At 41.5% G+C, this 27746-nt stretch overlaps 1 protein-coding gene across 1 annotated transcript in view; it reads right to left on the reverse strand.

Moving 5' to 3' along the window:
* Positions 1-1053: 1053 nt before the first annotated feature.
* The window catches only part of ARHGAP20 (Rho GTPase activating protein 20), a 125452-nt gene continuing 98759 nt past the window's right edge, over positions 1054-27746 (reverse strand). Inside the window, exons 9-15 of the mRNA XM_047072269.1 lie at positions 25589-25777; positions 13156-13334; positions 11661-11822; positions 7772-7881; positions 5098-5287; positions 3810-3924; positions 1054-2909 (exon numbers count right to left, since the gene is read on the reverse strand). Of these exons, the coding sequence (XP_046928225.1) occupies positions 1054-2909; positions 3810-3924; positions 5098-5287; positions 7772-7881; positions 11661-11822; positions 13156-13334; positions 25589-25777 (2801 nt within the window). The remainder of the gene's footprint in view (positions 2910-3809; positions 3925-5097; positions 5288-7771; positions 7882-11660; positions 11823-13155; positions 13335-25588; positions 25778-27746) is intronic.

Consider the following 27746-nt stretch of genomic DNA (forward strand, 5'->3'; position numbering starts at 1 on the left):
CATTCTGTGACTCTTTGTAAACTGCCAACTTTAAAACCGCTCTCTCAACTGCCAGTGGCCGTCAGAAAGGGGATGATTTATCAGTAATTGTTTCTGGCTGCTAATCGAAGAGGCAGGGCTGTGGAAAAACACTACCCAGCACAGCAAAGAGGAGCCTCCATTGAGTGCATGCTGGCAGCAGCTTCGTGTGGCCCTCTTTGCCTCACTAGGACAGCGGATGAGGTCAGGAGGTCGCCTCCTAATAGGAAAAGTTGCATTTCTGGAGAATGTTCCTAGCACTGGCATCTTTAAAAAGGACCCTGAAACAAGCAACCATTTCCTTCTTCCCCTTCACAGTCCTGTGTCCTGGAGCCTTGGAAGAACAGTGGAACACCAACAGAAAAACCAACCAACCAACACAACCAACAAATAAACTATCATACTCATGGCTCTTGGATATTCTAGTTTATTCCATTCTAGCTGCATCAATGGGCTGACTCCTGGAATCTTCCTGTGATGGCACGTGACTAGAGAATGTCACAGAAATGGCTAGTGGCTTGCATTCAGGGAAACGTTTCACATGATTTCCTTCATTACTGGACATACTTTCTTTTTTTTAATACTTTGATTACTGGCCTTTTCTTGCTTAGTTGTTAAACATATTCCACGGAACACGGACGTTTTCTCTGCACCCTCCCCGTTTCCACAGTCCTTATTCTTCACTTAAGATATCCTGGCCTCAGGATATGAATCTCACTCAACATGTAGGCCATATTCTCCCTACAGAAGATGTTTTCTCTGGCCCCCTGCTAGTTATCTCTAAAAACACATGATAGGACCAATCCCATGCTCTAATAAGGAAAAGCCTCCCAAACAGGAGCTGAAATTTGTTAGTTTAAACTTTTTGCCAAATAGTCTCAGTAAAGAGAATTCTTTTGTTGTCCTAAGTGTTAGCAATGATTATCCTTATGCTACCCATCCCACGTATTTTATACAAAGGGGTCATAGTACTCTTGTCTTTATGTCATTATTAGCCCAGTTTCTGCTCTTGTACATATCACGTTCTTACTATGGTTAAACGTCTTTGGTTAAATGCTGGTCCCCAATATCACAAACCACTGTAGGCCCCGAGTCTGGGCTGGGTGCATCGTCCACAGTCAAGGAGCTGGGTGAGGATCTCTTACACGGCAGAGTACCAGGAGAGCGCTGCTCACTGCTCTCTCCTTCCTTGTGTGACTTCACACAAAGCTTGAGTCCATCCTCCACCAGGCTGAATGGAGAGCTACAGTGCTTCTCTGAGTCCTGGCTGGGGTACGAGCTATACCACTGGGCTGTCTGCACAGCTCCAAGTCCTTCCGTTGCCCTTTGGGGCATGTCTTCCTGTGTCTCTTGCAGTGGGCTGGCTTCTGAAATACCAGAAGCATAGGGAGGTGGCTCCATGGGTCCTTTTAGAGAACTTACTTTCTTTTCCTCTGGTCTGGATGCCCTTGCCTTCTTTTTGAGGGACCAGTTTTTCAAACTGGCCACACCATTTCTCAACCATGTGCTTGGGTGAAGAGTTACAGAATGTATTTGTGAGTGCCACTCTACAACATCCTTTTTTGTATACGCCAGGCGGCTGCTGGCCTGCCCTGATGAGGGACCAGGAGTTGCAGAAATGAGGCTGGAATTGCTAAAATCAGAAGCAAGCTCTTCCTGTTTTCTTGGAGCTTGAAAAGTGCAATCTATTGGAGAGGAAGTTTCAGTGGGGGTAAACACAGAGTGTTCCGAAATCTGAGAAAAAGCGCTGTCTTGGGAGCTCACTGACGAGCCAGAGGGGGAAGTGCCTGGGGAGGACAAGCTGGAGTAGCTGGTCCGCGGGCAAACATTTAGTCTTGGGGGTAAGCCCTTCTCGGTGTTCCTGTTTGTGCTACTGCTCTTGCCCACCTCAATCCCCATCACCAAACTCTGGTTAATGAGCTTTTGCCCCTCCATTTGCAAAGACTTGTGCCGCTCCAGATAAGCTTCCTCTCCGTGCAGGAGACCGGCTCCGCAGCTGGTTTTATGCTGTTTCTTTGAATAAATTCCCCTGAGATAGGTCAGTTTGCAGTGCTGGTCATCCATGCTGGGCTCCGAGCAGCGCCGGTGCCTCCGCGAGCTCTTGAGGGCATCCGCTGTGTGTGTCGGGGAGTATCCAGATGTGTCTGTGCCGAAGGGCTGGCTCCCGGGATGGTCCTGAGACGACATGTGACTGTAAGATGCCACAGAGATGGCCACTGGCTTGGATTTAGAAAAGAGTTTCACATGATTTCCTTCATTACCAGACAAGCTTTTCTTCTTAACATTTTTATTAGTGGCGTTTTTCTTGGTATCAGTGCCTGCGACTAAACTCTGTTTAAAACATGTCTTACCCTCTTCCTGGAGGGGCTGATTCTGCTTCAGATAATCCTCATCTTTTCGAGAGAGAATTGCATCACAGCTGGACTTGCGTAGCTTTTTCTGATAAAATTCCCTGAGATACGAAAGCTTAGAATCTAGATAATCGATGCTGGGCTCCGAGGAGCGTCGGTGTCGCCTCAGGCTTTTTGGAACCCCTGCGGCAGCTGTGGACAGGTAGCCAGGAGTGCTCAGGCCCGACGGGGCCCGGGCCTGATCTCGCAGTGGGACCTTTGCATACACTCCTGTGAGGTCCACCGGCTTGGGTTCAAGAGGCCGTTCCATTTGAATGTCTTCATCTTTAGAACGGTCTAAGTCAAAGTCGCTCAGGGTTAAGAGGCCTTCCACCTCAGGCTGGTCGAGGTCATAGTCACTGAGGGTTAACACAGAGTCCATGCTTCTGCTACCCTGACCAAGTTTCTTCACCAAGTCACTACAAGGAGCATCGACATCCTCATTTAGCTCATTTTCCAAGCTGTCATAGGAGGAGTCGTTCAGTTGGAAGCAAGAGATATCTGTCAAAAAAAATCAAACTATAATTAACATTTTTACTTACTGAAATTGCATGCTGTGTTAAAAAAAGAAAAAAAAATCTATGTTAATTTAATTCTCCTTTCATATAGATTGTTCATATTCGTACTCTCAAGAAAGAAAGGAACTTTCACTGTCTTCCCAGAATTAAAAAAAAAATGTTGCATTTCTAAATTTAACTCAGTTCCTGAAGAAATAGGCTTTCTTAATTAAGATTTCCTCAAAGCAATGAGGACATGTTGTAATACCAAGAAATGGTAAAAAAGACAAAGGAATTCATGCCGGGTGTATCCAGGTTCAGGAGCTGCTTGCTGGTGAGTGCACACGATTTAGTCTCAGAGAAACCTTACTAAGCAAAACTCTTTACCATTCACTACTTTATCTAACCTTCACAACAACCATAGAGGTTACATATTATGGTTACCTATATTTATAGTTGAAAATATTCATGTTCAGTGGCCTAGAATAACTGGTCAAAGATAACCTAACTAGTAATTCTGGAAGGTTGAATGGTTTCAAAATCGCCCCAGGTCCTACAGTGCTGGTTGTTTCTAAACTGCTGCTTGGCTGGAGTGTCTCTGGGCCGCTCGGAGGAAGGAGGGGGAAGAAGAGCAGGCCTGCCTCTCCCTGCTGGGCTTCTCATGCCAGTTTCAGCCACAGCAGTGGTACTGCAGACATTAGGGACCTTTGTAAAGATTTTTTAAAAGGGCAGAAACATACCAGATGATGCTTCTGAAAGTTTTGGACCTCATCTTACACATTGCTTAACCCCACCAGTGGTAACACTCAGGTGGTCCAGGGAGGAGCAGGGGCCTCCTTCCCTGAGCTGTGGCCCCCAAGACAGCCACGGCCCCGGCAAACAATGTTCCAAGCACTCACAGTACCTGACGCATTCTCTTGAGAATCACACCTCACTGAAACCTCTCCTAAGAGGGAAGTGATTTCTTCTCCGAATATCCTACAGCAATTTTCAATCAGAAATTGGATAAGCAGAGAAACCTGCATGAAAAAGGACAAAAACAAAGTGCTGCTTTTCATATATAGCACATCAACTAGTCACATTTCACATATAAATCCTGATTTTGCCAAAAATGAAAAAGAATCCTGAGAAAAATTCATGTCTTCTTTAAAAGTATACAGAACAGTTCCCCCTAAAAGGCAATGATACTTACAAGACTAGTTTGGACATAGAAATTATTTTTAATTGGTGGACTGAAGTCACCTGTTGCCTTAGCTCAGTGCTAACATATTTATACTAATGCTCGGTCTTTAAAATTAGGGTAACTTAAAGCATTCTTCATAGGGCATTTGGGGTGAAGCAATAAACTTCATTAAAATTCACAAAGTATCACTATTAGATAAAGACTTATGAAATGTATTTCCTATGTAAAAGGCAGTTGTCAGAAGTGTGGGAATTATGCATCCTCTGTGGGTTTCTTGTAAAGTAGAGAGACAGCTAGAGAACCCTTGCATTCTGCCTCAATAGTCTCTACCTAGGCATTTCCCTCCCTTAGGCTCCCTGGAGGAGCTTGGGGAAGAGGTAAGATTTTACTGGAGAGCTTTGCACCTCCACTGGGATGTACTGGAACCTTTCCTTAGCTTCCTTGCCCCAAGAGACAAGGCAAAGGAGCAGGCAGAATGTTGGGAGCAACGGGAATCAATATCCCTAAGCCCCATGTTAACTACCAGGCACTAGAGGAGTATGATTTCAGATACCTGAACTAGGTAGTATCACTACCTCCATTTTTTAGATGAGGAAACTGGATCAATGTAATTAATTTCACCCAAGATTGTACATCTGGCAAGTGGTGGGGCTGAGGAATGAATCTTGGCTTACCTAAGTCCAAAGTCCTTTTTTCTATATTAAAATATATCAATTGCTTTCTTATGACTCTAAGGGTGAAGTCGGTCATGGCGTTTTTGCCTCCTTAAAGGGAAAAGAGAAGTAACCCAACTGCTATCACTTTTTTGCTTAAGAGATCACCTTTCTATAATCTACCAGGATAGGTAGGTAGGTATAAAACATAGGTATAAAACACTCAATGCACTCAAATTTCTAAGGAGGTGTATTTAAGTTATTTAAGAAAATGTGTTTCAGAATTAATACTCTGAATTTTAGGTTCGAGATGGGGACTCAATCCCCCAGGGCATAAAAATGAGAAACCTCATTACCTTTTTTGTAAATTCATTTTCTAGTTCTGGGCTGCAGGAAGTAGGAGGCCACAGAATGCTTGGAGCTATACACACCGCTAAATTGAATGCAGTCATCTGATTGGACGAGGAACACTGCTCAATGTTGTGTAATATCCCAAAAAGATACCTTAGGAGAACAACATTGGCTCTCGGGAGCTGGTCTAATAGCCTAAAGACAGAAAAATGCACTCTTTAATAAAGACATTCCATAAGAAGCTTGCGTCGATAGGCAACCCTGGGTTTTCACAGGGAACCACGCAAAGCAAGAACCCGGTTCAGATACGTGGGGTTTCAGTTAACATCGCACATGCAAAGTAAGGGCTACCTCTACACAGAGAATGCGAATATGCACTGGGGATTCATTTATTTATTCCGTACACTGTCTTCACAACCCAGCGAAGATGTCAAAGAATGCAGAAAAACAGCTTGTAAAAAAAATGCTGCCTGAAATATGTACCTGAAATTAGTACAATGTGTTTTAACTCAGGCAGATGCTGTAATGTTTCAGGATATTCTCAACCAACCCCCCACCTCCCAAGAGCTTTTTGATGAAATTAAACACTTAAATTTTAGTGGTTCTTTATTTCCAAGTAGCAACACAGGAATGCAGTCCCTTGGTGAGAGCCCAAACCTTCACTACTGAGACTTTGAGATCCATCTGAGAGCTGACGCTCTGTTCCACCAGCTTCCAAGGCCAGATTTCGTCCCAAATATCTTTATCTCATTGGTATCACTTTCACATATATAAGTCAAGCTTATACTAGTACATTTCCTACTGTTTCTATTTTGTAATTGATCAGGGATCTTAAGATTATCACTCACTGAAAATTATTTTTACTATTATCCGGTAAAGAGATGTATATGTTGATACTCATGGTTGTTTTTTTCCCAACAGAAGTCTGCAACCTGGGAGAGAAAGTAAGGCGATCTGACTCCTGCTGCATAAAGAGCCCAGAGGCATTTCTTCAAGTGTGATGGACTGACACTGAGTATGGTTTTGTACAGACAAATTATCAAAGATATTGAAATAAACCAAAAGATTGCTGAGTGTATTCAATGGAGAGTAAGGTATTGTCTAGCATAAGCTTCTGGGTTATCTGATTCCCCAGAGGCCCTATGCCTTTGAGCTATTTTATAATTCTGTAAATTGTAGATTACTGACAGCAGCATACCTAACATTTGTCTACAGACTTGACAATTCCGTCTGGTGGCGAGACAAATGATTTATTTGCTTCCCCTTCACACTACAGTAGAAAAAGCCAGTTTTGCATTCATATGTAAATTCATTTCAGCATTTCTGATTCAACTACATAGGTGTGGTAGTCTGAAATCTCCTTTGAACTGATGGTAACATCTTACTGGTTCTCTCATTAATTAAAGAGTTAAATAAAAATTTTCACATGTGTTCATTTTATATTTGTAGGAGTCTTTCTTGAAAAAAAATTTTGTGTTTATTTTTTCAGAGAGAGAGAGAGAGACACAGTGCAAGTGGGGGGGGGCGGGGCAGAGACAGAGGGAGACACAGCATCTGAAGCAGGCTCCAGGCTGTGAGCTGTCAGCACAGAGCTTGATGCGGGGCTCGAACTCACGGAACGGACCATGAGATCATGACCTGAGCTGAAGTCAGATGCCCAACCAACAGAACCACCTAAGCGCCTGTATATTTGTAGAAGTCTTAATTTTACCGTTTTTTTAATCATCCTTTAACAGTTTGTAGAATATAAAATTTTAGACAATGGGCAACGAAGTAGAGAAGCTGATGTTCAAGATCTCTGAATGGCTTTCACCAAACCATAATGGAAGCATAGAGATAGCATGTGTGATGTGGCTTTGATTTCTAGCATATCAGAAGTTGTACTATGTTCTACTGATAGATGTCTATCAATAGCAGTAGATAGGTAATAATTCATATTTGAAAGCCGCTCAAGGAAAAAAAAAAACTGTACTAAACAAGCAAATGCAAATAAACGATTTTGGGATTCCTGGGTTTTCACAGAACTGGAGTACTGCATTTTGGACACTTCTTTCCTATTCCCTTATAAGGGCAGGAAGCGATCGGAATACCAGCTGTGAGTTCTGCCAGCAACCTCTCTTCGCAGGAGAAAAGACAATGCATTCTTTGTGATAAGACTAAGGCTGTGCAACTCCCTTTTTCTGTGACACTTTCAACAATTAACTCTCTCCAGTGCTCCCACAATACCTCTTTCACATTTCTTTTATAGCACCCATTATGCTACACTGTGATTCTTGGTTTACCTACCCACTCTACTAGACAGTGAGTTCCTTGAGGGGAGGGAATTTTCTCTGTGTGAATTCAGTTGCTGAATGAGATATACGAGGAGTTGTCTGGTTAGTTAAATATTTACCAAAATTAAGATCACAGATCGTAGATTGAGTCTACAGTATTATTGGTTTAATGGGTTTCAGCTCTATCAGATTCAGATACACAGGAGGTGTACAATGGTCAAGCATTCCATGTGACTAAGATTAGGGGAGAACAATAATAACAATGATAGCAGTTAGCATAAATCTGTTTTTAAACTGGCCCTCATGGATCTGACTTTGCTAGTCATCATTACTTGAATAGACAAGCTTATAAAATAGAAGTTATTTTTTAAGTATTTTTGAGACATGACCAAATTAGAAGAATTACCTTTGAATTGTATTTATTTTCTCTTCATCATTTCCTTGATCCATTACACAGACCCAATGATCATAGAGATCTGATGAAAAAATACTTCCTGGAATATTTCGCAGAAAATCCTTACACAGGAGGAAAAATAAATATTTTAAATCATTATTCTCATGCTAAATATGTACTGGGGAAATCAGAAAGCAAGCGTTTTGTTGAAAAGTTAAGTCCTCCCTTCTTTGGAATATACAGAGCTCTGTGCCCACTCTACTGTCGTGCACACATAAGAAACACATGCTTTGATTTTTTCTAACAAAAAGCAGAGGCAAATTGGAGTCTGGACTGTAGTGGGAAAGATAAGGACAACCTGTTTGGGCTGAAATCTCCTTTGCATACATGTTAGCATGTGACAGGGGTCTGGCAAACCATCCCAAGTCCTTTTTTTCCCTCTCAAATCTCCAGTTCCAAGAAATGCACTGACACACTTGTGAGGTTCAAAACGCCATAGTCCGTCATCCTATTGCTCTACACACATGTGCTCCTGTGTGCCAGGTGCTGTTCGAGGTGCTAGGGATAGAGAGGTGAAGAAAACAAAGCCCAGCTCCATCCAGAGGTACTTAAGAGTTTCCCCTGGCACTCCCTTCCCACATTTGGGGAGGGGAGACAGCATGCCGGACCAGGCCTGGCCAGGCTCTGGGAGCATGGGGCCGCACCCACATGCCTAGGGACACTAAGCACGTCCCTAGTACACCATCCTTTCTGGCCTTTGAGACTCCCATCTGCTGAGACTGCTGGCAGGGCTGGGTGTGGTGGAACCAGACTATAATGCGAGTAGGATATGACCAAAGGTATTTGTTGTTTGACTTTTGTTTATAAAAAGCTTAAAAATAAATTAAATTTGGTCCTGGTCCTATATTCATTTCTGTTCCCGGCCAACTCTCTCTGTTGCTTTTGGCATGGTATTAACAGGGCCAAGCTTGCAAAGTCTGATCTCTACCTCAATAAACCTCAGGCAGAGAAAACTCAATTTCATGTCTCAGCACTGCACCCATGGTTGACGAGCCTCCTGCAAGCACCCGCTAACAACACAGAGAAGGTCAAAGTCAGCAACACTTCAATTTTAACTCTGCCTGCAAAACCGAGTCAGTAGCTTCACCCAAGTGCCTACAGAAGGCACACGTGTTACTCACGTGCCATGTTTGTTATCACTGATAGGGAGGCTGTGGTATCTAACATTTTATTTATTTTTTTTCAACGTTTATTTATTTTTGGGACAGACAGAGACAGAGCATGAACGGGGGAGGGGCAGAGAGAGAGGGAGACACAGAATCGGAAACAGGCTCCAGGCTCTGAGCCATCAGCCCAGAGCCCGACGCGGGGCTCGAACTCACGGACCGCGAGATCGTGACCTGGCTGAAGTCGGGCGCTTAACCGACTGCGCCACCCAGGCGCCCCAGGAGGCTGTGGTATCTAATTGTTACACTTAGGGGATTAGGTGTGCATCTTCCCCAGGATGAGCTCCTCCAGGGCACGGATACACCCTCAACTTCTCCTTGGTGCACCGCAATGCCACACAGTCCCAGACAAAGTAGAGGTCATTACTGAACTGTTGCTAGTTTTCACATGGTCAAATATTGAAAAGGAACAAAGGAAGGCCAACTAACTGTACTTGAGATTCTAAGATAATTTAAAACACCCCTTTGTAGTGATGTTACCTATTATACATTTTTTAAAAAGTGGCTAACAAGTAGGAAGAGATTGCTTCAAAGTCTTTCTCTGTTCTAGTACATCTTCCGTAGAAGTGCACCTGCATACGTGTAACTCAGATGTGTCATCACAGGACAGTTATCTCCTTTTGGGTAAAGCTACTGAATTTTCATAATTCCAAACTAATTTTAGTTGCTGCACCTACTTTAAAAGTCAGATTTAGAAGAGGCAAATTTTGTTATTTCAAAGTGGGGCAGTGACAATAGCTCTCTTTTTAAATCTCAGTGGAAAACATACTTATGATCTGTCTTGAAGAAAAACATCATTAAATCTTAAACCTACACTTGAAAGATAATAACTCGTAACATCTCAATGAACTCTGCACAGCTGGCATAACAAGTTACGAAATACGACCACCATCACAGCCGGGAAAGGATGTGAGAGCTGGTTCTGAATTACAATCACCAGCTCACAGCCCTCCAATGAGTCTCCTTCCCTCCGAGAGCAGAGCCCAGGTCATCAGCAGAACTCCCAAATTAATTTGAGATGAGATTTCTCTAGGATTAAAAGGGAACTCTTCCTCAAAGGTTCGAAGGATCAAAGTTACAGTGTCTCAAGCAATTTTCTTCCAATTACAGTTTAAAGAGTTAAGCTTGTATTTAAGCAAAACCAGCCTAAGTAAAAAATAAAGGAAAACTTAAGTACCACTTCCAAATAGTCTTAAACACAAGAAACAAAACAAACCAAAAGTTGAAAAACTTTTGGCAAAAAGTATCTCCTTTCCTGCAACCACTTGGAAGAAATGAGAGTAAAACACAGTTATGTGATTATAAAACTTCAATTACTTGGAACCCATTTAACCAGATGTTTCAATCATTTGTCTTTTGCTTATTTTTGTACAAGTGTTATTTCTGCAATTGGAGATACAATTTGACTCCTCTAGAATCATATTTCTTGATAAAAGCCTCAAAAATTTAGCACAAAATTTTAAGTGTGGTGCTGTGAAGGAAGAACAGCATGGTAAGGAAAATTTTCTAAAACGTAGGCTTTAACCTCTTAAGAGATGGAAGAAAGCCAATTACATGATAAGAAAAAGAAAATTCCTTGTGCCTATCTACCCCGCACACATGCCTGGCTATGCGCACCACACATACGTGTGTTGTGTTTCAGGAGTGAAGAGGAGTGACAAACTGTGCAAAGCACATGAGATGACCCTAGCTCCAGCTCTCCAGGTTTTGTGAGTGAGGCTTTTTTGCAAAAGCCTACAGCAGGGGCTGAGAGCAGACATGGCTCATGTGCCGGGAAACACGTGACTGTTCCTAAAGTCATGAAGTAAGCAGCTGACCAGGAGGAGGGACATGGAAGGGTCTTCCTCCCCGCCTGGCCTCTGGCCGGGGCCCCGCTGAGTTCCAGCCGGGCTGGGAGACGGGAGCCTGAGGCGGGGCTGCAGAGGCTGTTGCTGCGGCTGAAGCCTCTGCTCCGAGTTGGTTCTGACTCTAGGTGTTCAAAAAATGTGAGGCGTTTTCAAGAATGTGGGGAGGAAAACATTCTAGAAGAGCTCTAACTCAGCTATGGATGTGAGTTAAATAACCATGGGGTGAAGGCTAAGAACCATAACAAATGCCAAATGCAGTAATAAGGGTTTTATAAAAAACCCAGATGTCGGAGTCTTTCCTACTCCACTTTCACTTTAAAAAGGCACTAGGGGACAGGGGAAGGCTTGGTGATTGTAAAAGTGAATGGGATTTTCAGCGGTCTCGGAGAAATTTTTTGTTTTAGTTGTTCGACAAATGCTTATTATGATAAACTCTGCTTCAAAGTTTAATACAGGTTTCTTTTTGAAAATTTGCCTTTATTAGGAAGGTAATGAGACTGTGAAGAAGTCATCATAATCAGGATGTTTATTTTGGTAAATATGCCACACGTACTTTGGTGATTTTTAATTTTATTATTTTTGGTATGGGGCAGCACAGTGATGGGGGGAGCGGGGTGGGGTGAGAAGACATACAAGCACATCTGACACACCAAATCGCTGGCAGTGGCTTTTGAGGGCCAGTGTTGGCTTTGTGAAGTGTTTTTAACACTTCTTAGATTCTAAATCTATTACGGTTCTTTGCAGCTGGGAAAAATGTTGTCATGGGAGGAACCAGTCATGTTTCTCCAGAGCTATGGCAGGGATAGACGAAGGGAGAACCTTTCCTACCTTTAAGACAGATGCTATCACAAAAATAGATTCACAGTCTAGGTGTACTTCAACTCCAGAATTCAGTTTCTCTTTTAACTCTCTGCAGGATTTCACATTGGCCGACTGTCGGAAGATACCTTTTGTGAGGGGTCCTTTTTGATTAAGAAAGAAAAGCATATCCTATAAGGAAGCAAAGGAAAAAACCAAAATGGCACTTCACACATACAAGCACGGGAACACATACCTGCCCTCTCTGGCTGCCAGCGGTGAGGATGGCCCAGGGCAAGAGTGGTGAAGGAGGAGCTGCTAGAAGGACTCAATTGTTTGTTTTTTGGTATCTCTAAATCTTTTCCCCGTTTTTTCCTTGCTATATTCAGCATCTAAAATATTTTACTTCACTGACATCGTCTTTTCTTCAATGAACCAACAACAACCAGCCGCTTGAAAATCAAATTTCTCGGACTGCTTCACGGTCCCTTGTAAACTTGTCTCTCTCTCCTTACCTCACTACCCTTTGCCCTTTATTCTCTAATTCGGACTCTTTCCCTGAATATGGAAATATCCTTGCCAGACTCATTCTCCACTCACTTGTCTTTCTTCCTTATTCTACTTCCTGTATTTACGTCATTCTTTTAAAATCCAGCTAAAAAGAAAAAAAAAATCACCTTTTCCAGGAAGCTTTCCCCGCTCCATTGCATCATGATCAATGCTTCATTTTGCTTGCTTTCTAGCAAAGAAATTTCCTCTGCTTGCAGTGTAGGAAGGAGGGTGGGTGTTGGGGACAGGCAATCCATGGGACCAGAAACCTGTGTGACCTCTGGTAAACTTGAAGCTTTTATTTTGTTTAATTTGTAAAGCGGGGGCCAGGGTAGTGATACTAACTGCTAACTCTGCTGTGAGGCGTAAGCCCATAAAGCGGCTAGAGAAATGTATGGCATGTTACGAGTGCACAATACAGGGTAAGTGCTATGCATCTTGATAGTGGACACTCAACACAGCGTCCCTGCAGTGATCATTTCACAGAGCAAGGAGACAGGACAGACTCAGTGGTTTCATCTGACCCATTCTATTTATGGGAGGCAACTAGATGCCAGAGGATGTATATGTGTAAACACCTGAAGCACAAATATGACACACGCCAGATTTTTAACAAGTACAAAAATGGGTAGTTTCTGTTTCTAGGGTGACTAAAGCAAACTTCCAGAACCACACAGAGTTCAAGAAAGACCGTGAGAGAAATGTGAGGGTTAACGGGACTCTCGCGTGGACTCTGCCTACAGAGCGAACTGTGTTTAGGTGAGCAGACTTGTGTGGCTTTTTCCTGGAACCAGCAGCCGACACGCTCTCTCCCTATTATGTGTTCCTTATGATTCTGCAACAGCTTAATCAGACTTTATTCTATGAAGTGATAATATTCTCAGCCAAGCCATGGGTGTCTATAATTTTTCTATTTAAGAACAGAGTTCCCTCCCAGAGCTCTCGTTTCCCATTAGTGTCACAGGCCAAAACTCACCAAGACAGGTTTGGGCAGATTGTCGTTCTCACAGATATTTGGCAGAGAAACTCCAAAGAGCTGCCCCGGCAGAGGGGATGTTGGTGACACAGGCAAGTTATCCAGATGAATGCTAGACCCTCGCCAAAAGGCCCAGTTTATGAGAGACCTTCTCCTTTTAAATGTCTTCTGTCCTGAATCTAAGGAAGAAGTGAGATTATGAGAAAAACTCTTTTATTCACTTAACCTTACTTTTATAGTTTCCAACTCACAGTATGTTCATTACTATGGTTCAAAGAGGAAAAAAATGCTTACAGGTGTTCTTTGTTACTGATAATTCAATCAAAGAAATTTCACTGTAACATTTTATAAATTAAGGAAAAATCAAACATTTGGGTTATTCTCCATCCCAACTTTGGAACATCACTGGTCTATTTACTTGAGCTTTGACACTAGACCTTCAAAGACAAAGAAAAGCCTCCCTTATTGAAATATAACAACTTAAAGCAAAAATTGTTTCATATGTACACATATATTATCCCATTTTAAAATGAGACCATGCACACAAAGAAGCTGAAGATTAAATCAAACCACAATTAAATGGTGAGAAACAGAAGGGAAGAGGAAGGAAAAGGAGAAGGGAGAAAATGAGAAGGGGAAGAAGGAAGAAGAGGAGGAGGATGGAGAAGGAAAAAAACAAGAGTTGTCTTTATTCAGATGTTCTTTACACATAAATGATGCTTTATTACTTGATGCCCCTCTCTAGAGCTAAAAACAAAGACAGGAAGCTAATGCTCTACATTCCCCCCACTTCTTTCCAACTGCAAAGACTTTTTCTAAGGTATCTTTTTAGTTCCTGACTTTAAAAAGCATATTTAAGGCAGCACAGATGGGTGCAAACTTGCGTGAGACTTGCCCTTGCCAAGGTGAAGTTGATGATCTAATGGGGGAACAAGTCTGGTGGCGGGGGGGGAGCAAGTATATTAATAAATAAAATCTCCTAAGGGAAGGACAAAGCACCAAAGGCATTCAGAAGAATGGTAAAGCACATCTACCCATTGAGGGGGAGGGAGTGATCCTGGAGGCATTTGCATTTGATTTGGATTTTGAATGAACAAAATTTCAACAAGAGCACCTGGCATCATGGCTCGCACCCTGTAAGTACTCAGTAAATCATTCTCTAGCAGTAACTGAATTGAGAGATTTAGCCGGAAAGGGACAGCGTGAACAAAACAGGCAGAAGAAAGGTCGACAGTGAATCATGACTGTGAGGTCATAGCGCTAAAACATTTTTGATGTCATCTGTATCTAATTTTAACTGGAAAGTTGATGGATTTGCACACGATCTGATACATAAAAAGACAGCTCTCTAAGGTTCCTTTGGACCCCTCCACTGCGGTTCCCCAACCCCAGCACATTATACATTGGTAACAATGATAAACTCTAGATGAAATTTTAAAATACGATAGCCTACCTAAAGGCAGGAAACAGTGACCAGAAGACAGTGGGTAAGTAAAAGTGTGACGCTTACAAGAAGGGATGGCACAAGACAGCTTTCCCATGTTCACAGCTTTTAGCCTGAGGACAGGCTCCAGGGCAGTAGGGTCACTGAAATCTGTGGAAACCTGCACTCTCGCTGGCTGGAAGAGCGACAGAATGGAGATGGGGGGAACCACAGCAGCTGGAGAGTGTATGTGTTTGGGGAATCCCAGAAAGGAGAAAAATGAAGAGTGGGAGCCCCAAATATCGTGTCTAGGTTCTGCCCTAATCTCTGGCTGGCCCACCAGACACACACGTGTGAGGCAGATTCAAAACGGCTTGTGATTAAGACTCAGAGAACAGAGGTCTGAGGCGGGAGAACCCTCAGGTGGTGCCCACACAACATCGGACGCTATTTTCTCCAGGAAGAGTGCGCGGCGATCAGTCACCCGACTGTGCCGCAGGGCACCATAGCCGAGCAAGCTACCACAGAGGATGGTCAGCTGCTCAACATTGCCTAAGAATGGGACATTTAAAGGGGACTGTCTTTTCAGGGTGGAAAAGGTCGTAAGTGTCAAATACTAATTTCAAATATGTGTTTTCTAGAAGAGTTTTATATTGTTCGGCTATTATGTCCTCAGAAAAACCAACTTAAAACCAAACACCACAAAAGCCAACTGTGGGAAGACAATCATACAAGTGATATCTTACCAAATGGCTTCAGACCATCATCCACCGTTGGCTTCCTTAGAATACAGTAAGTGCCTCATCAGTGTACAGATATTCAGGTGTGAAGGTCTGTGGCTCTGGAATCAGGAGCCCAGGGAGACTCCTGGTTCAGATATTTATTTGGGCAAGTTACTTAACCTTATGACCTACAACTCAAAGCCTTGTCAAGAGGATTAAATGGATGTTAAAGTACTGCTTTGCAAGGGTATGGGCCACAGCAGTTTTGATTAAAACTGCAAAGTCCTCCACCTCCTCCCCACAAAGAGGACCCCCTCCTCTTTCCATTATCCATTTAGTGAAACACCCTTTGGGAATGTGCAGACAGAAAGGAATACCAGACTCTGCTTAACCAGAGCACTTCCTGCCTTGACATTCCCAACCTTCAACATTTTAAAGAAACAGAAAAGGAAACCAAACCCATCCTTAAACCCAGGAAGGGGCGGGGGGGGGGGGGGTCCTGTGTTTACCAATGTCAATCTGCAAATGTTTGTTTAATATGTATGTTCATATATGTTGAGTAGTTGTACTCAGTGTACTTTCCTTGCATTTAACCTGTTTTTGTTACTTCTAAAACTCTCAGATTTATTTAACTTTTTAGCTTTCCAACATTTAGGAAAAATGCTTCACCATGAAGTTATATACCCAGCTATCCTATGAGTGTTGACAGAGGATAAAGCAGAAATGGAGTCCTGTACTTCATTATAAATACTTTCAGCTGCGGCCATGCCTTTTGTTATGTACAACATTCAATTTCAGAGTTCATGTTCACTCTGGGACCTAGAGAAAAACATTTTCATTATAAAGTTTATTTTCTTGCAGAGATTTTTTTTTTTTATTTTTTTTTTATTTTTGGGACAGAGAGAGACAGAGCATGAACGGGGGAGGTGCAGAGAGAGAGGGAGACACAGAATCGGAAACAGGCTCCAGGCTCCGAGCCATCAGCCCAGAGCCTGACGCGGGGCTCGAACTCACGGACCGCGAGATCGTGACCTGGCTGAAGTCGGACGCTTAACCGACTGCGCCACCCAGGCGCCCCTCTTGCAGAGATTTCAATGCATAGCTCTTACTTTCTAAACGTCAAAGGCTGATGAAAAAACATGCGATTGCTATAAAAAATATAAGGGAGATGTAATTGTAGAGCAAACTAAATTTGAATAGATTGAGCTTTACTGAACAATCCCAGCAATGTCCAAGCTATTGTTTCTTCATGCTTAAATTAGGGATCTGAATGTTAAAAATTACAATTCTTAAAAGTCTGTGCTTATAAATTGTTATGGCAAAATAATTTAAAAGAGCCCTTAGTTAGAAATCTAGCAAGATGGAAACATAGGAAGGTCCTAAACTCACCTCCTCCCACAGGGACACTAGTCTACAGCTAGATATGGAACAACTTCCTCTAAAGAAACCTAAAAACGGCTGGAGCAATGCCTTCATACTGGGAAAAAGAGGGAAACCACATCAAAGTGGGTAGTAAAGGCTGAGGTACAACCTTGTCATAAACTCCACCACTGACATGGTGATCCACAGTTGGGAGGAAATTCAAAATCTGGAGCTTCTCCCTGAGGAGTGCAGCGTTCATACCCCACACATGAGGCATCCCAGCTTTCAAGACTGGCACCTGAGAGATGAGTCCCCAAAATGTGTGGTTTCGAAGACCACTAAGGCTTACACTCACAATACCCACAGGGCGGTGCCCAACTGAGGAATGGCTTTTGAAATGCCCACGTGCAGATTCACTGGCCCCACTGCCCAGTGCAGAAGCGGCTCTTTGTAAAGCACCCATACTTTATCTGTAAGAGACTCATTTCCTAATTTTAGAGCACTGGTCTGAGGGTTAGGGACCCACCGGGACACTCTATAGGGATGGAGGCTTCCTGCTCTTCCTCTGCCTTGCTAAAGCTAACAGGTACCATGTATATATATTTCACACACACACACACACACACACACACACACACACACACACACAGTTCCCTTTACAGCAGGTGCCATCTTTATGATCCTTATGTTCCAGTGGGTGGGCATCATCTTCCACGCTCTCCCTCTGCCTAACTAAAGCTGGCAGGTGCCATTTTTTCCCCCTTCCTTTTTCTTTTTTTCTTTTTCTTTTTCTTTCCCTTTGCCTTTCCTTCCTTCCTTTCCTTCCTTCCTTCCTTCCTTCCTTCCTCCCTCCCTCCCTTCCTTTTTTTTCCTTTTCCTTTTTTTCCGCTTTTTTGGGCAGGTGCTGTTTTTACACTCCCCGTCTGCCTTGCTCCAGCCAGTGGATGCCATTTTCATGCTCTTCCTCTCCTGGAGATACACATGTCTGGTGACCAGTTTTGACAGGTTTTTGTGGCTTTCACCCAGGGGATGCCCAATGACTGCCTGGTACTGGAGGCCACGGTGACTTGCATTCCTATGTCTCATGAAACTGTAAGAATCACAGATGGTTCCTGGCAGACTATTACACCCAGAGCACTGAAGACAGCAGACTGAAACACACCCCCATCATTTCTGTGAACGAGGCCTACTTGCCAGTCCTGAAGATTCAGCTTTAGGGACAAGCTTCAGATTTGGCACACATCTAGAGGCCATGAAGGTATTCTCAGGGAACACAGGATGGTGGATACATTTTTGCACTTCCCCTCTGCCTCTTTATAGATCACCGGTATTTCCCAGAAAGAAGCTTACACTTTTATCTGGAACCCTGACTTTTGCTACTGTTGCCCAGGGGACACCTTCAGATGGCCTGGCTTTAGGGACCAGCAGGTTGTACGCTTGTGGTCCCAAAGGACAGCATATATTTGCATTCTTTAAAAGCTGCTGCCTGGAGGTCTGGCTTCCAATCAGCTTAAATATAGGTGCTGAGTGAGATCCTCCCCCTTTGGAACACTGACTGGTCTTGGCACACCCTCAACTACTGGGAGTTATTGACAATAAGACAGGCTGCTTGGACAATCACAAAGGTTTTAGAGACAACCCAGAGCCAGGGCAGGGGTGAATGTTAACGTTCATCTCCTACACAAGGCCGACACTTAAAGACTGGGAGAAGTAGTTGCATAGAATTTAATCTATAGAAACTTGTACAGAGAGTTAAGCAAAATGAAGAAACACAGGAAGATATTACAAACAGAAGAAAAAAACCTCAAAAAACTTAATGAAGTGAAGGTAAGTAATGATAAAGAATTCAAAGTAATGACCATTTAGATTCTCACTGAACTCAGAAGAAGAATGGATACACACAGAACTTCAACAAAGGGACAGAAAATACAGGAAAGTTCTAAGCAGAAGTCACAGAGCTGAAGAGTATCATAACTGAACTAAAAAAACACAGTAGTGGAGCCTAGGTGGCTCAGTCAGTTAAGCGTCCGATTCTCGGTTTTGGCTCAGGTCATGATCTAATGGTTGATGAGTTCAAGCCCTGTGTCAGGCTCCATACTGCTGGTGTGAAGCCTGCTTGGGATTCTCTCTCTCCCTCTGTGCCCCTCCCCTGCTCTCTCTCAAAATAAATAAACTTAAAACAAAACAAAACAAAACAAAAGACAATAGAAGAGTTCAACAACAGACCAGAGGAAGTAGAAGAAAGGATCAGTGAACCTGAAGACCAGGCAGAGGTGCTCACCTGATCTAAGCAGCAAAAAGAAAAAGGAATGAAAAAAAAAAAAAAGACTAAAGATGGTAAAGGGACTTGTGGGACAATATCAAGCAAACTAATATTTGCATTTTAGGATTCCTAAAAGGAGAGGAAATAGAGAAAGGGTCAGAAAACTTATTTGAAGAAATAATGGCTAAAAACTTCCCTGAGCTGTGAAAAAAAAAAGACATCCACACCCTGGAATCCTAGAGAGTTCCAAATATGATGAATCCAAAGAGACCCACACAAAAACACATAATAATTAAATGCCAAAATTTAAAGACCAGGAGGGAATCTTAAAAGCATCAGGAGAAAAATCACTTGTTATGTACAAGAGAACCCCCATAAGGCTATTAGATTTTTCAGCAGAAACTCTGCAGGCTAGAGGGAGTAGCATGATATATTCAAAGTGCTGAAAGAAAAAAATTTCCAAGGAAGAATATACTACACAGGAAACTTATCATTCAGAATTAAAGAAGAGATAGTCTTCCAGAAAAGTAAGAGCTAAAGGAGTTCATCACTACTAAATCAGCCTTACAAGAAAGTTAAAGGGACATTTTCAAGCTGAAAACATATAAAAATATAACACATATAAAAATATAACTCCCAATGGTAAAGGTAAATAAACATATAAGATAGTGGAATGATCACTTATAAAGCTAACATGAAGGTTAAAAGACAAGAGTAGTAAAAATAACAAACTATAATAATTAGTTAAGGGTTACACAAGATAAAAAGATGTAAAATGTGACATCAAAAACAAAACACAGCAGGGTAGAGTAAAAATGCAGAGTTTTAGAAACTTGAGTTACTATCAACTTAAACTAGAATGTTATAAATCTGTTGTATGTAAGTCTCATGGTAACCACCGAGCAAAAATCTACAGTAGATACACAAAAGACAATGAGAAAGGAACTAAGGCATCACTAAAGAACACCATCAAACCAAAGGGAAGAGAGGCTTAAAAGAAGAAAGGAACAGAGGAACTACAAAACAGCCAGAAAACAAATAACAAAATGGCCATAATCACATACCTATGAATAACGACTTTAAATGTAAATGTACTAAAAGCTCCAATTAAAAGACACAGAGTGGCTGAATGGATTAAAAAAACAAACGTAAGAGTCATCTATATGCTACTTACAAGAGACTTGCTTCAGACTTAAGGACATACACAGACTGAAAATGAAGTGATAGAAAAAGATATTCCCTGCAAATGTAAACCAAAAGAAAGCTGAAGAAGCTATACTTATGTCACATCGGACAAAACAGACTTCAAAAACAAAGTCTATAATAAGAAACAAAGAAAGTCATTATATAATGATAAAGAGATCAATCCACAGAGGAAATAACATTGTAAAGTGGGATACCCCACTTACATCAATGGATAGACCATCCAGACCAAAAATCAATAAAGAAATACTAGCCTTAAACGACATGGTAGACCAGATGGACTTCACATACATACATACAGAGCACTCCATCCAAACAGAACAGAACACACATTCTTCTCAAGTGAAAATGGAAAAACTCTCCAGGAGAGATCATATATTAGGCCACAAAAGTGGTCTTAACAAATTTAAGAAGGTGAAGTCATATTCAAGCATGTTTTCTGACCACAACGGTATGAAACTAGAAATCAGTTACAAAAAGAAAACTGGAAAATTCAAATGCATGAAGATTAAACAAACTGAAAATTACTGAAAAACATGGGTCAAAAAAAAAATACCACATACCAAAACTTACGGGATGCAGCAAAAGCAGTTCTAAGAGGGAAATTAGTAGAAATAAATGCCTATGCCAAGAAACAGGAAAATCTAAAATAAACCACCTAACCTTAAACCTCAAGGAACTAGAAAAAGGAGAACAACCAAAGCCCAAAGTTATCAGAAGGAAGGAAATAACAAAGATCAGAGCAGCAATAAATGAAACAAAGACTAAAATGACAAGAGAAAAATCACTGAAACCAGGAGCTGCTTCTTTGAAAAGATAAAGAAAATTAACAAATCTTAAGCTAGCTCACCAAGAAAAAGAGAAGGCTCAAATAAATAAAATTGGAAATGAAATAGGAGGCTTACAGCTGATATTACAAAAATACAAATGATCATGAGAGACTACTGTGAACGATTACATACCAACAAATTGGAAAACCTAGGAGAAATGGATAAAATCCTAGAAACATACAACCTTACAAGCCTGAATAATGGAAGAAACAGAAAATCTAAACAGACCAGGGGAGCCTGGGTGGCTCAGTCAGTTGAGCATCCGACTCTTGATTTTGGCTCAGGTCATGATTTCACAGTTGTTGGATAGGGCCCTGTATTGGGCTCTGCACCGGGCATGGAGCCTGCTTGGGATTCTATCTCCCCTTCTACCCCTTCCACACTCTCACATGCTCTCTCTCCCTCTCTCAAATAAAAATAAAAATAAAATCCATTAAGAAAAAAAATAAAATCTAAACAGTTACTGGTAAGGTGATAATATCAGTAATTAAAATCCTCCCCACAAACAAAAGTCCAGGACCAAATTGCTTAACTAGTGAATTCTACCAAGTATGCAAAGAGGAATTAATACAAATCCCTCTCAAACTCTTTCACAAAATAGAAGAGGAAGGACACTGTCAAACTCATTTTGTAAGGCCAGCACTACTCTGATATCAAAATCAGACAAAGACACAAGAAAATAAAATTGCAGGCCAATATCCTTAACGAACATGATGCAAAAATTCTCAAGAATATCATTAGCAAACCAAAGTCAACAATACATTAGAAGGATCATACACCTTATTGACTTATTCCAGGGATGCAAGGATGGTTCAACATTGGCAAACCAATCAATGTGGTACAGCACATCACCAAAAGGAAGAGTTAAAGTCATATCATCATTTCAGTAGATGCGGAAAATGCACTTGACAAAATTCTACATTTGAGGGAGCAAACTATGCTCCATGGGCCAAATCTGGCCTTACATCTCTTTCTGGACAGCCTTCAAGGTCTTTACATTTTTGAAAGTTGAAAAAAATCAAAAGAACAACAACATTCAGTGACACCTAAAAATAATATGAAATTCTTGCTGGAACACAGCTACATTAATTCGTTTATGTACTGTCCATGGCTGCTTTGACGTCATGCTCAATGGCAGCCTAGTAGTTGTGACAAAGGCCATCAGTGGGGCTCTCACTGATGCTTTGCACTGCTGCTCAACACAACGAACTGCAATGACACATTTACATGTGGATAATATTTTGAGTGCCTTGGGTATCATGATACTGTAAAATTTTAATTTTTTATTACCTGTCATGTCTAGTGTTGAGCTTTTAAGGCACAGAGCAGTATGGATGACTGCGTTATTGCAATAAATCATGCAAGGATATAACAGCTGTGGTAAAAGAATATACTATATGTTGACATAATCACACTAGGAACTCAGCACAATATTCCCAACTCAGAAGAAAGTGATGAGTAGAAAAGTGTGGAATATTTAAATGAAATATCTCAGCATTGCAGAATTTCTTCACAAAAATAAAAAAAAAAATGAGGCTCCAAAAAATGTCCGTTTCTCAGCGGCTCATTGATGCAGGTAAGGCCATTTACCAGGGGTCAGCTGCTTAAGTTTTGTATGCTTGCAGCTGACAAAGAGATGTGTACACAGAAACTACACTTGAGGATATTAGCCTTTTTGGTGAGAACAGCTGCTTGAATAGTTGAGAACATTCGGAGTAACATTAATAGGAAACTAAAAAACAAGGCAAATTATTTTGAGCGACTTTCCTTGGTTCTTGATTAGTTGGCAGATGTTACCAATACTGTTCAGTTGTTTATTTGAGAAGTCAGTGCCTCGTTTGAAGTGACTGAGGTGTCAGCCTTGAACAGTCTGCAAAGAACAACTACAGGTAAGAATGCTGTCATAGAATTTGAAAAGTTAATAATAGTTCAGTACAACCTCAAGTGGAATCTTCAGATTCCAGAAAAAAGATGTAATTTGACAAATTTGCAAAGCTTGTGAAAATGTAAAGTGTTTAGTAACCAGCGGTATTCAGTGTATAATTCATCAGCAGTACCGCACGGGAAGTATTTGCATCCATCATGGATTACTGGACCAGCAGAGTCAACAGTAAACTTGATTCGCTCTCCTGGACTTACCCATTGCCATTTCTGTGAATTTCTGTCAGAAACAGAAGCTGACTGGCCTGACCTGTGCTATCACATAGCAGCTCAATGGCTCACCAGGGGTAAAGTTTTATAATGAGATTTGAGCTCATGGCTGAGATTGAAATTTTTATGAAAGAGAAGATTTTTTCTAGTAGTGACTGGCTCTGGAAATTAGTTTTTGCTGCAAATTGGATGATGTTTCTTAATGAATTACAAGGCAAAAACGTGTTTAGACATAAAACTTCTGAAAGTTTCATGTTGAAAACAACTGACACTTAACCACGAGTAACGTCAAGCTGTTTCTCCCCTTCTTGTGCTATCAGAAGTTAAGCAAGATCTCCATTCTCACACACATTGGTAACAGATATATTTTCTGAGCTCCAACTACAGTTGCAGTGCTATTTTACCAACCTCAATGCAAGTGCAAAGGAAATTTCCAGATTCCCAAGATCCTTTAACTGTGCCATTGAGAAGCTTCTGCCCCATCTTCAATTGGAAGTGATTCATCTACAGTGACATGCTCAAAGACAAATATCAAAATTCTACAAACGCCTTCGAAGAGGGGAATATATGCAACTAAAATTATATGTTAGTAGAATGAAAGTAGTACTTGGAACTACCTATGTGAAAAGATATTTTCAAAGACGATAAAATATATAAAATCTCATTACAGATCAGAACATTTTGCATTCAATTATGATGACCTTGGTGCTCCAATTATGCAAAAGGTTATTCCTCCAAAAGAATTCAGTTCTTCTCATTACTAGACCTGTATTACATGAAATTGTACTCATTACTATATATTAATTATCATCAATAAAAATGAGTGGCAATTTGTTTTCTCTCTTGTCACATGAGTAGCTACATAATTTCCTCAATTTTTTTTGTTGACCTGCAAAGTTTACTATCTGGCCCTTTACGGAAAAAATCTGAACCCTGATTTAAATTAGTGGTTTCCAAAGCAGCTGTAGCTCTAAATCTTATGTGTTAAAAAATACAGCACTGGTTCAACCGTAACTTTTTAGTTGCACAGGTGATTCTGATGCCCAGCTTTGTTGGCACCATTGGTCTATAATTACTCCATCTCTGATCCTCTTATAGCTGTAACCACAATTATCCTAACTTCCAATTAGGAGAAACAGAGGATTAATAAGCACAGAGTGCCTACAATTTAATTAAGCAAGTCGTTGGCAAAATTGGGTAAAACCCTTAGGATTTTTGACTCCTGATTATTGGTCAAACTAATTAAAATGAAAGTGACAAGGGACACAGAGAAATAATTTTGAAAAACCTGAGTATTAAGGTAGAAGAGCGAAATATTCTTCTCAGCTTATAGAGGCGACATTCCTTTTGCATCTTTAAAGACCAACACATATTTATTGAGCACTTACTTGTAGGTATGTCAAGCACTGTTCCAGGTGCTGAGAATAACAAAACAGACCACAATACCCGCCTTCACGGAGCTCACGTTTTAGTGGATGGAAAACTATGACGTCTCTATGATACCCCTTCAAAATGGCCCAAAGATGTGAGGAAACAGCCTTGGAGTCCCCAAAGCTCAATTTACCATCCTAGGAGGGAAGGTGGCCGGCGCACACGCAAGGTTAGGCTTTTACAGCTGTGCTGGCAAGATGGCGCAGCCCCCGATGGAGGGCTTCAGTGGAGTATGAAGTCTGAGGTTGGTCACCACCACAGAGGGACAGGGGGCACGTGCCTGTGTGGGGGAATGCACACAGAAGAGTTGCCGTGTTCACCCGATCCCCCAGCTGGTTCAAAGGGACAAAGGTGTCTACGGAAATTCGGCATCAACTTTCTGCTCACCCACTCACACTTTCTGTATGATGCATTTTCTTCTATTTCCCATACAACCTAGCTTTCAGACTGAGGGCTTAAAGCTCAAACATGGTTTCGGGTAAGTAACGGGCCTCATGTGTTCAAGATCACTTTTATCATTCTAAAGTATTATGGGGTGAGTGAAAGAGATGGCTATGTTGACAGGGAATGCAGATTAGATTAGCAGATTAGGGAGAGATTCCCATGCAGATCACCTTAGTCTTCACATACTTATCTACAGCAAGATCCACAGTCTCCTGAGCCCCGTCACTGACGGACTCCCTCTTATCATGTGACCAGTTAGGGGCACCACACAGGGTGATGTGTTACAGTACAAAGAAGGCAGTGAGGACCTGAGCCACTGCCCGGTGCCTCTGACGCTGCAGCGAGCAGAAGGTTAAAGGGGAAAAGCACAGTGAAGACAGAAGGAACAGCCTGTTCTGCTAACTGCTGAGTACACGCCTACTGCTGATTTATAAAATTATCTTCTAAAACTCCATCTTTCCCTTCAAAACACTTAGCAAATTCAAAAGAAAAAAAAATACCTCATCTGGCTGGAAGTTTGGATCTCTGCCTTTGTACTGACTTTTTTTCAAGAATAAAAACTTTTGCTCAAAACAGACTCCGCGAAGGAGGAGAAGCAACTCACCGCTCAGCTGCTGGGCTGCGGCCAGGCGGCTGGGCTTCAGGATGAACTGGCACTGCAGCTCTCGGGGCAGCTGCTCCATGAGGAAGGACTCCTGGAGGCCGGACGGCGTGCTGCTGTCCTTCGATCCCTGTGTCAGGAGCACAGTGTCCCGAAGATGGCTCATTTTAATTCCATAGGGATATTCATGCCCTACACAGAGAAAAATCTCAATGTAGACTTCAGGCTGACGGGCACCGGGGACATGTGTGCCACATACTACAACACACTGCAGTTTGCTCCTGGGACTTCGGGAATAAAGAATCCTTTTGTTGACTGAATGATCACTAAGCACGCTCTTACGCTTGGAGACCACAGCATAATGCAGGTGGCCCTATCAAAGTAGTTTTAAGCAGGTGGTTGGGGGCGGGGGGCGGGGGGGGGGGAGGTGAGAAAAAAAAGCAAAGGGAAAAGAATCTTAAAAGAATATCTTCTTTGGAATGCACAGATTAGCTTGTGAGTTGCATGATGTTGACTTTTCCTATGTTCGCTTCTGAGAATATTTAAAGGTATTCTAGTTTTCCTTCAACACGAACCGTATCTGTAAATCCTCAGCAAATCCTTGACATCTCTCACCCTTAAATCCACGGATTAAAAAATCACACAGCGATAAGGATCAAATAAGTAAACTTTAATGGTTAATATTATTCAAATAGTAAGAGCAAAGGACTATCTATTTCAAGCATCGCTATTATTCAACACAAGATGTCTGTCTGAAAAAGACATTTCATCACTTCTTATTACTTATATAATCAGAGTTACTTCAGAGCATTAAGACTGGTTTGTGTGATTTATGCTTTCCTCCCACTGCTGCCCTCTGAGGGTAGTGTTCACAGGCAATAATCAGAAGGAAGACTGCGGGGTATTAGAAACACAGAAACAGGATTCAAAGAGGAAATGGCAAACAAAAACTAAATCCTGGACATCTGATTGCTCTTTAGTCTTCTCGGTGGTTGCATTTCCTTCACTGAAACCTTCAAGTTCCACTGTGCTGTAGATCTGCCTTTTTTTATTTTTATTTTTTTTTAAGTACAGAGAATAAGTTCTCTTCTATTTCTAATTTATCACTGGATGTCACCCTGTGACCTCTTCCCTGTCCATCCAGCAGAGGCATGTAATACCAATGTTCCAATGATATCAAGCTCTACAGCTGCTTCCACGGATTAAGGCCAAAAAACGAGTAGCCAGCAGCTACACTACAACCGAAGTTTCCAAGGCACACTGAAATATACAATGGAGAATCGCTGCTAAATCGTGTCCCATGGTTGGTTGGTTGGTTGGTTGGTTGGTTATTTATTTATTTATTTAGTGCGAGTTAGCAATCAAGCTTGAAGCTGTTTTAAGCCTGAAAGCTACCATCCGAATAGTTTTAATCAATAGATTTTTATTAAAACAATTATTTATTTGATTTTTAATCACAATCTCATTGCTGATTTTTACAAAAATGACACCATTAAAAAAGAAAACAAATGCAGTGAATTTTATCCTCAGCTATGTGCATGACAGGTTGCTTTACTTTAAGTCTGAGAATATGTTGGTTTTAGATTATTCAGATCACTTGAAACATCCTGAATTAGAAAGCAGTGATCTCCCAGGTAAATGAAAGGATTACATGAGATAATGCATATAATATGCTCTGCACACTTTCTGGCAGCTAGTAAGCATTTTTTTTTTATTGGCAGAAATCATTATCATCCTTATAATTATTACTGTTATCATCTCAAGATCTGTTACAGATACTGTCCCTTATTTTATTTGCTCTATTTCTGTTAAACCACACTGGGTGACCTTACTGATCAAGAAGTATTTTTAGCGGGGGTGCCTGCGTGGCTCAGTGGTTAAGCATCTGACTCTTGATTCTGGCTCAAGTCATGACCTCAGGGTTGTAAGATTCTCTCTCTTCCTCTCTCTCTATCCTTCCCTCGCTCTCCTCCTCAAAGCAAACAAACACAAACAGAAACAAAACACCCAAAACAAACAAACAAACAAACAAAAAAGAAGTATTTTTTTTTTTTTAGCTAAATAGTTTAAACAAGGTGAGATGTAACCTATTCACTTCCAATAATTCCCCAGAACAAATGCTGGAAAATCTGTCTAGAGAAATAGCAAAGTACTGAAGTAG

Source organism: Lynx rufus, unplaced genomic scaffold, assembly GCF_022079265.1.
Source record: "Lynx rufus isolate CCGP_SWC_20201006 ecotype Redwood Valley unplaced genomic scaffold, mLynRuf1.p SCAF_9, whole genome shotgun sequence".
In the NCBI taxonomy this organism is placed as follows: Eukaryota; Metazoa; Chordata; class Mammalia; order Carnivora; family Felidae; genus Lynx; species Lynx rufus.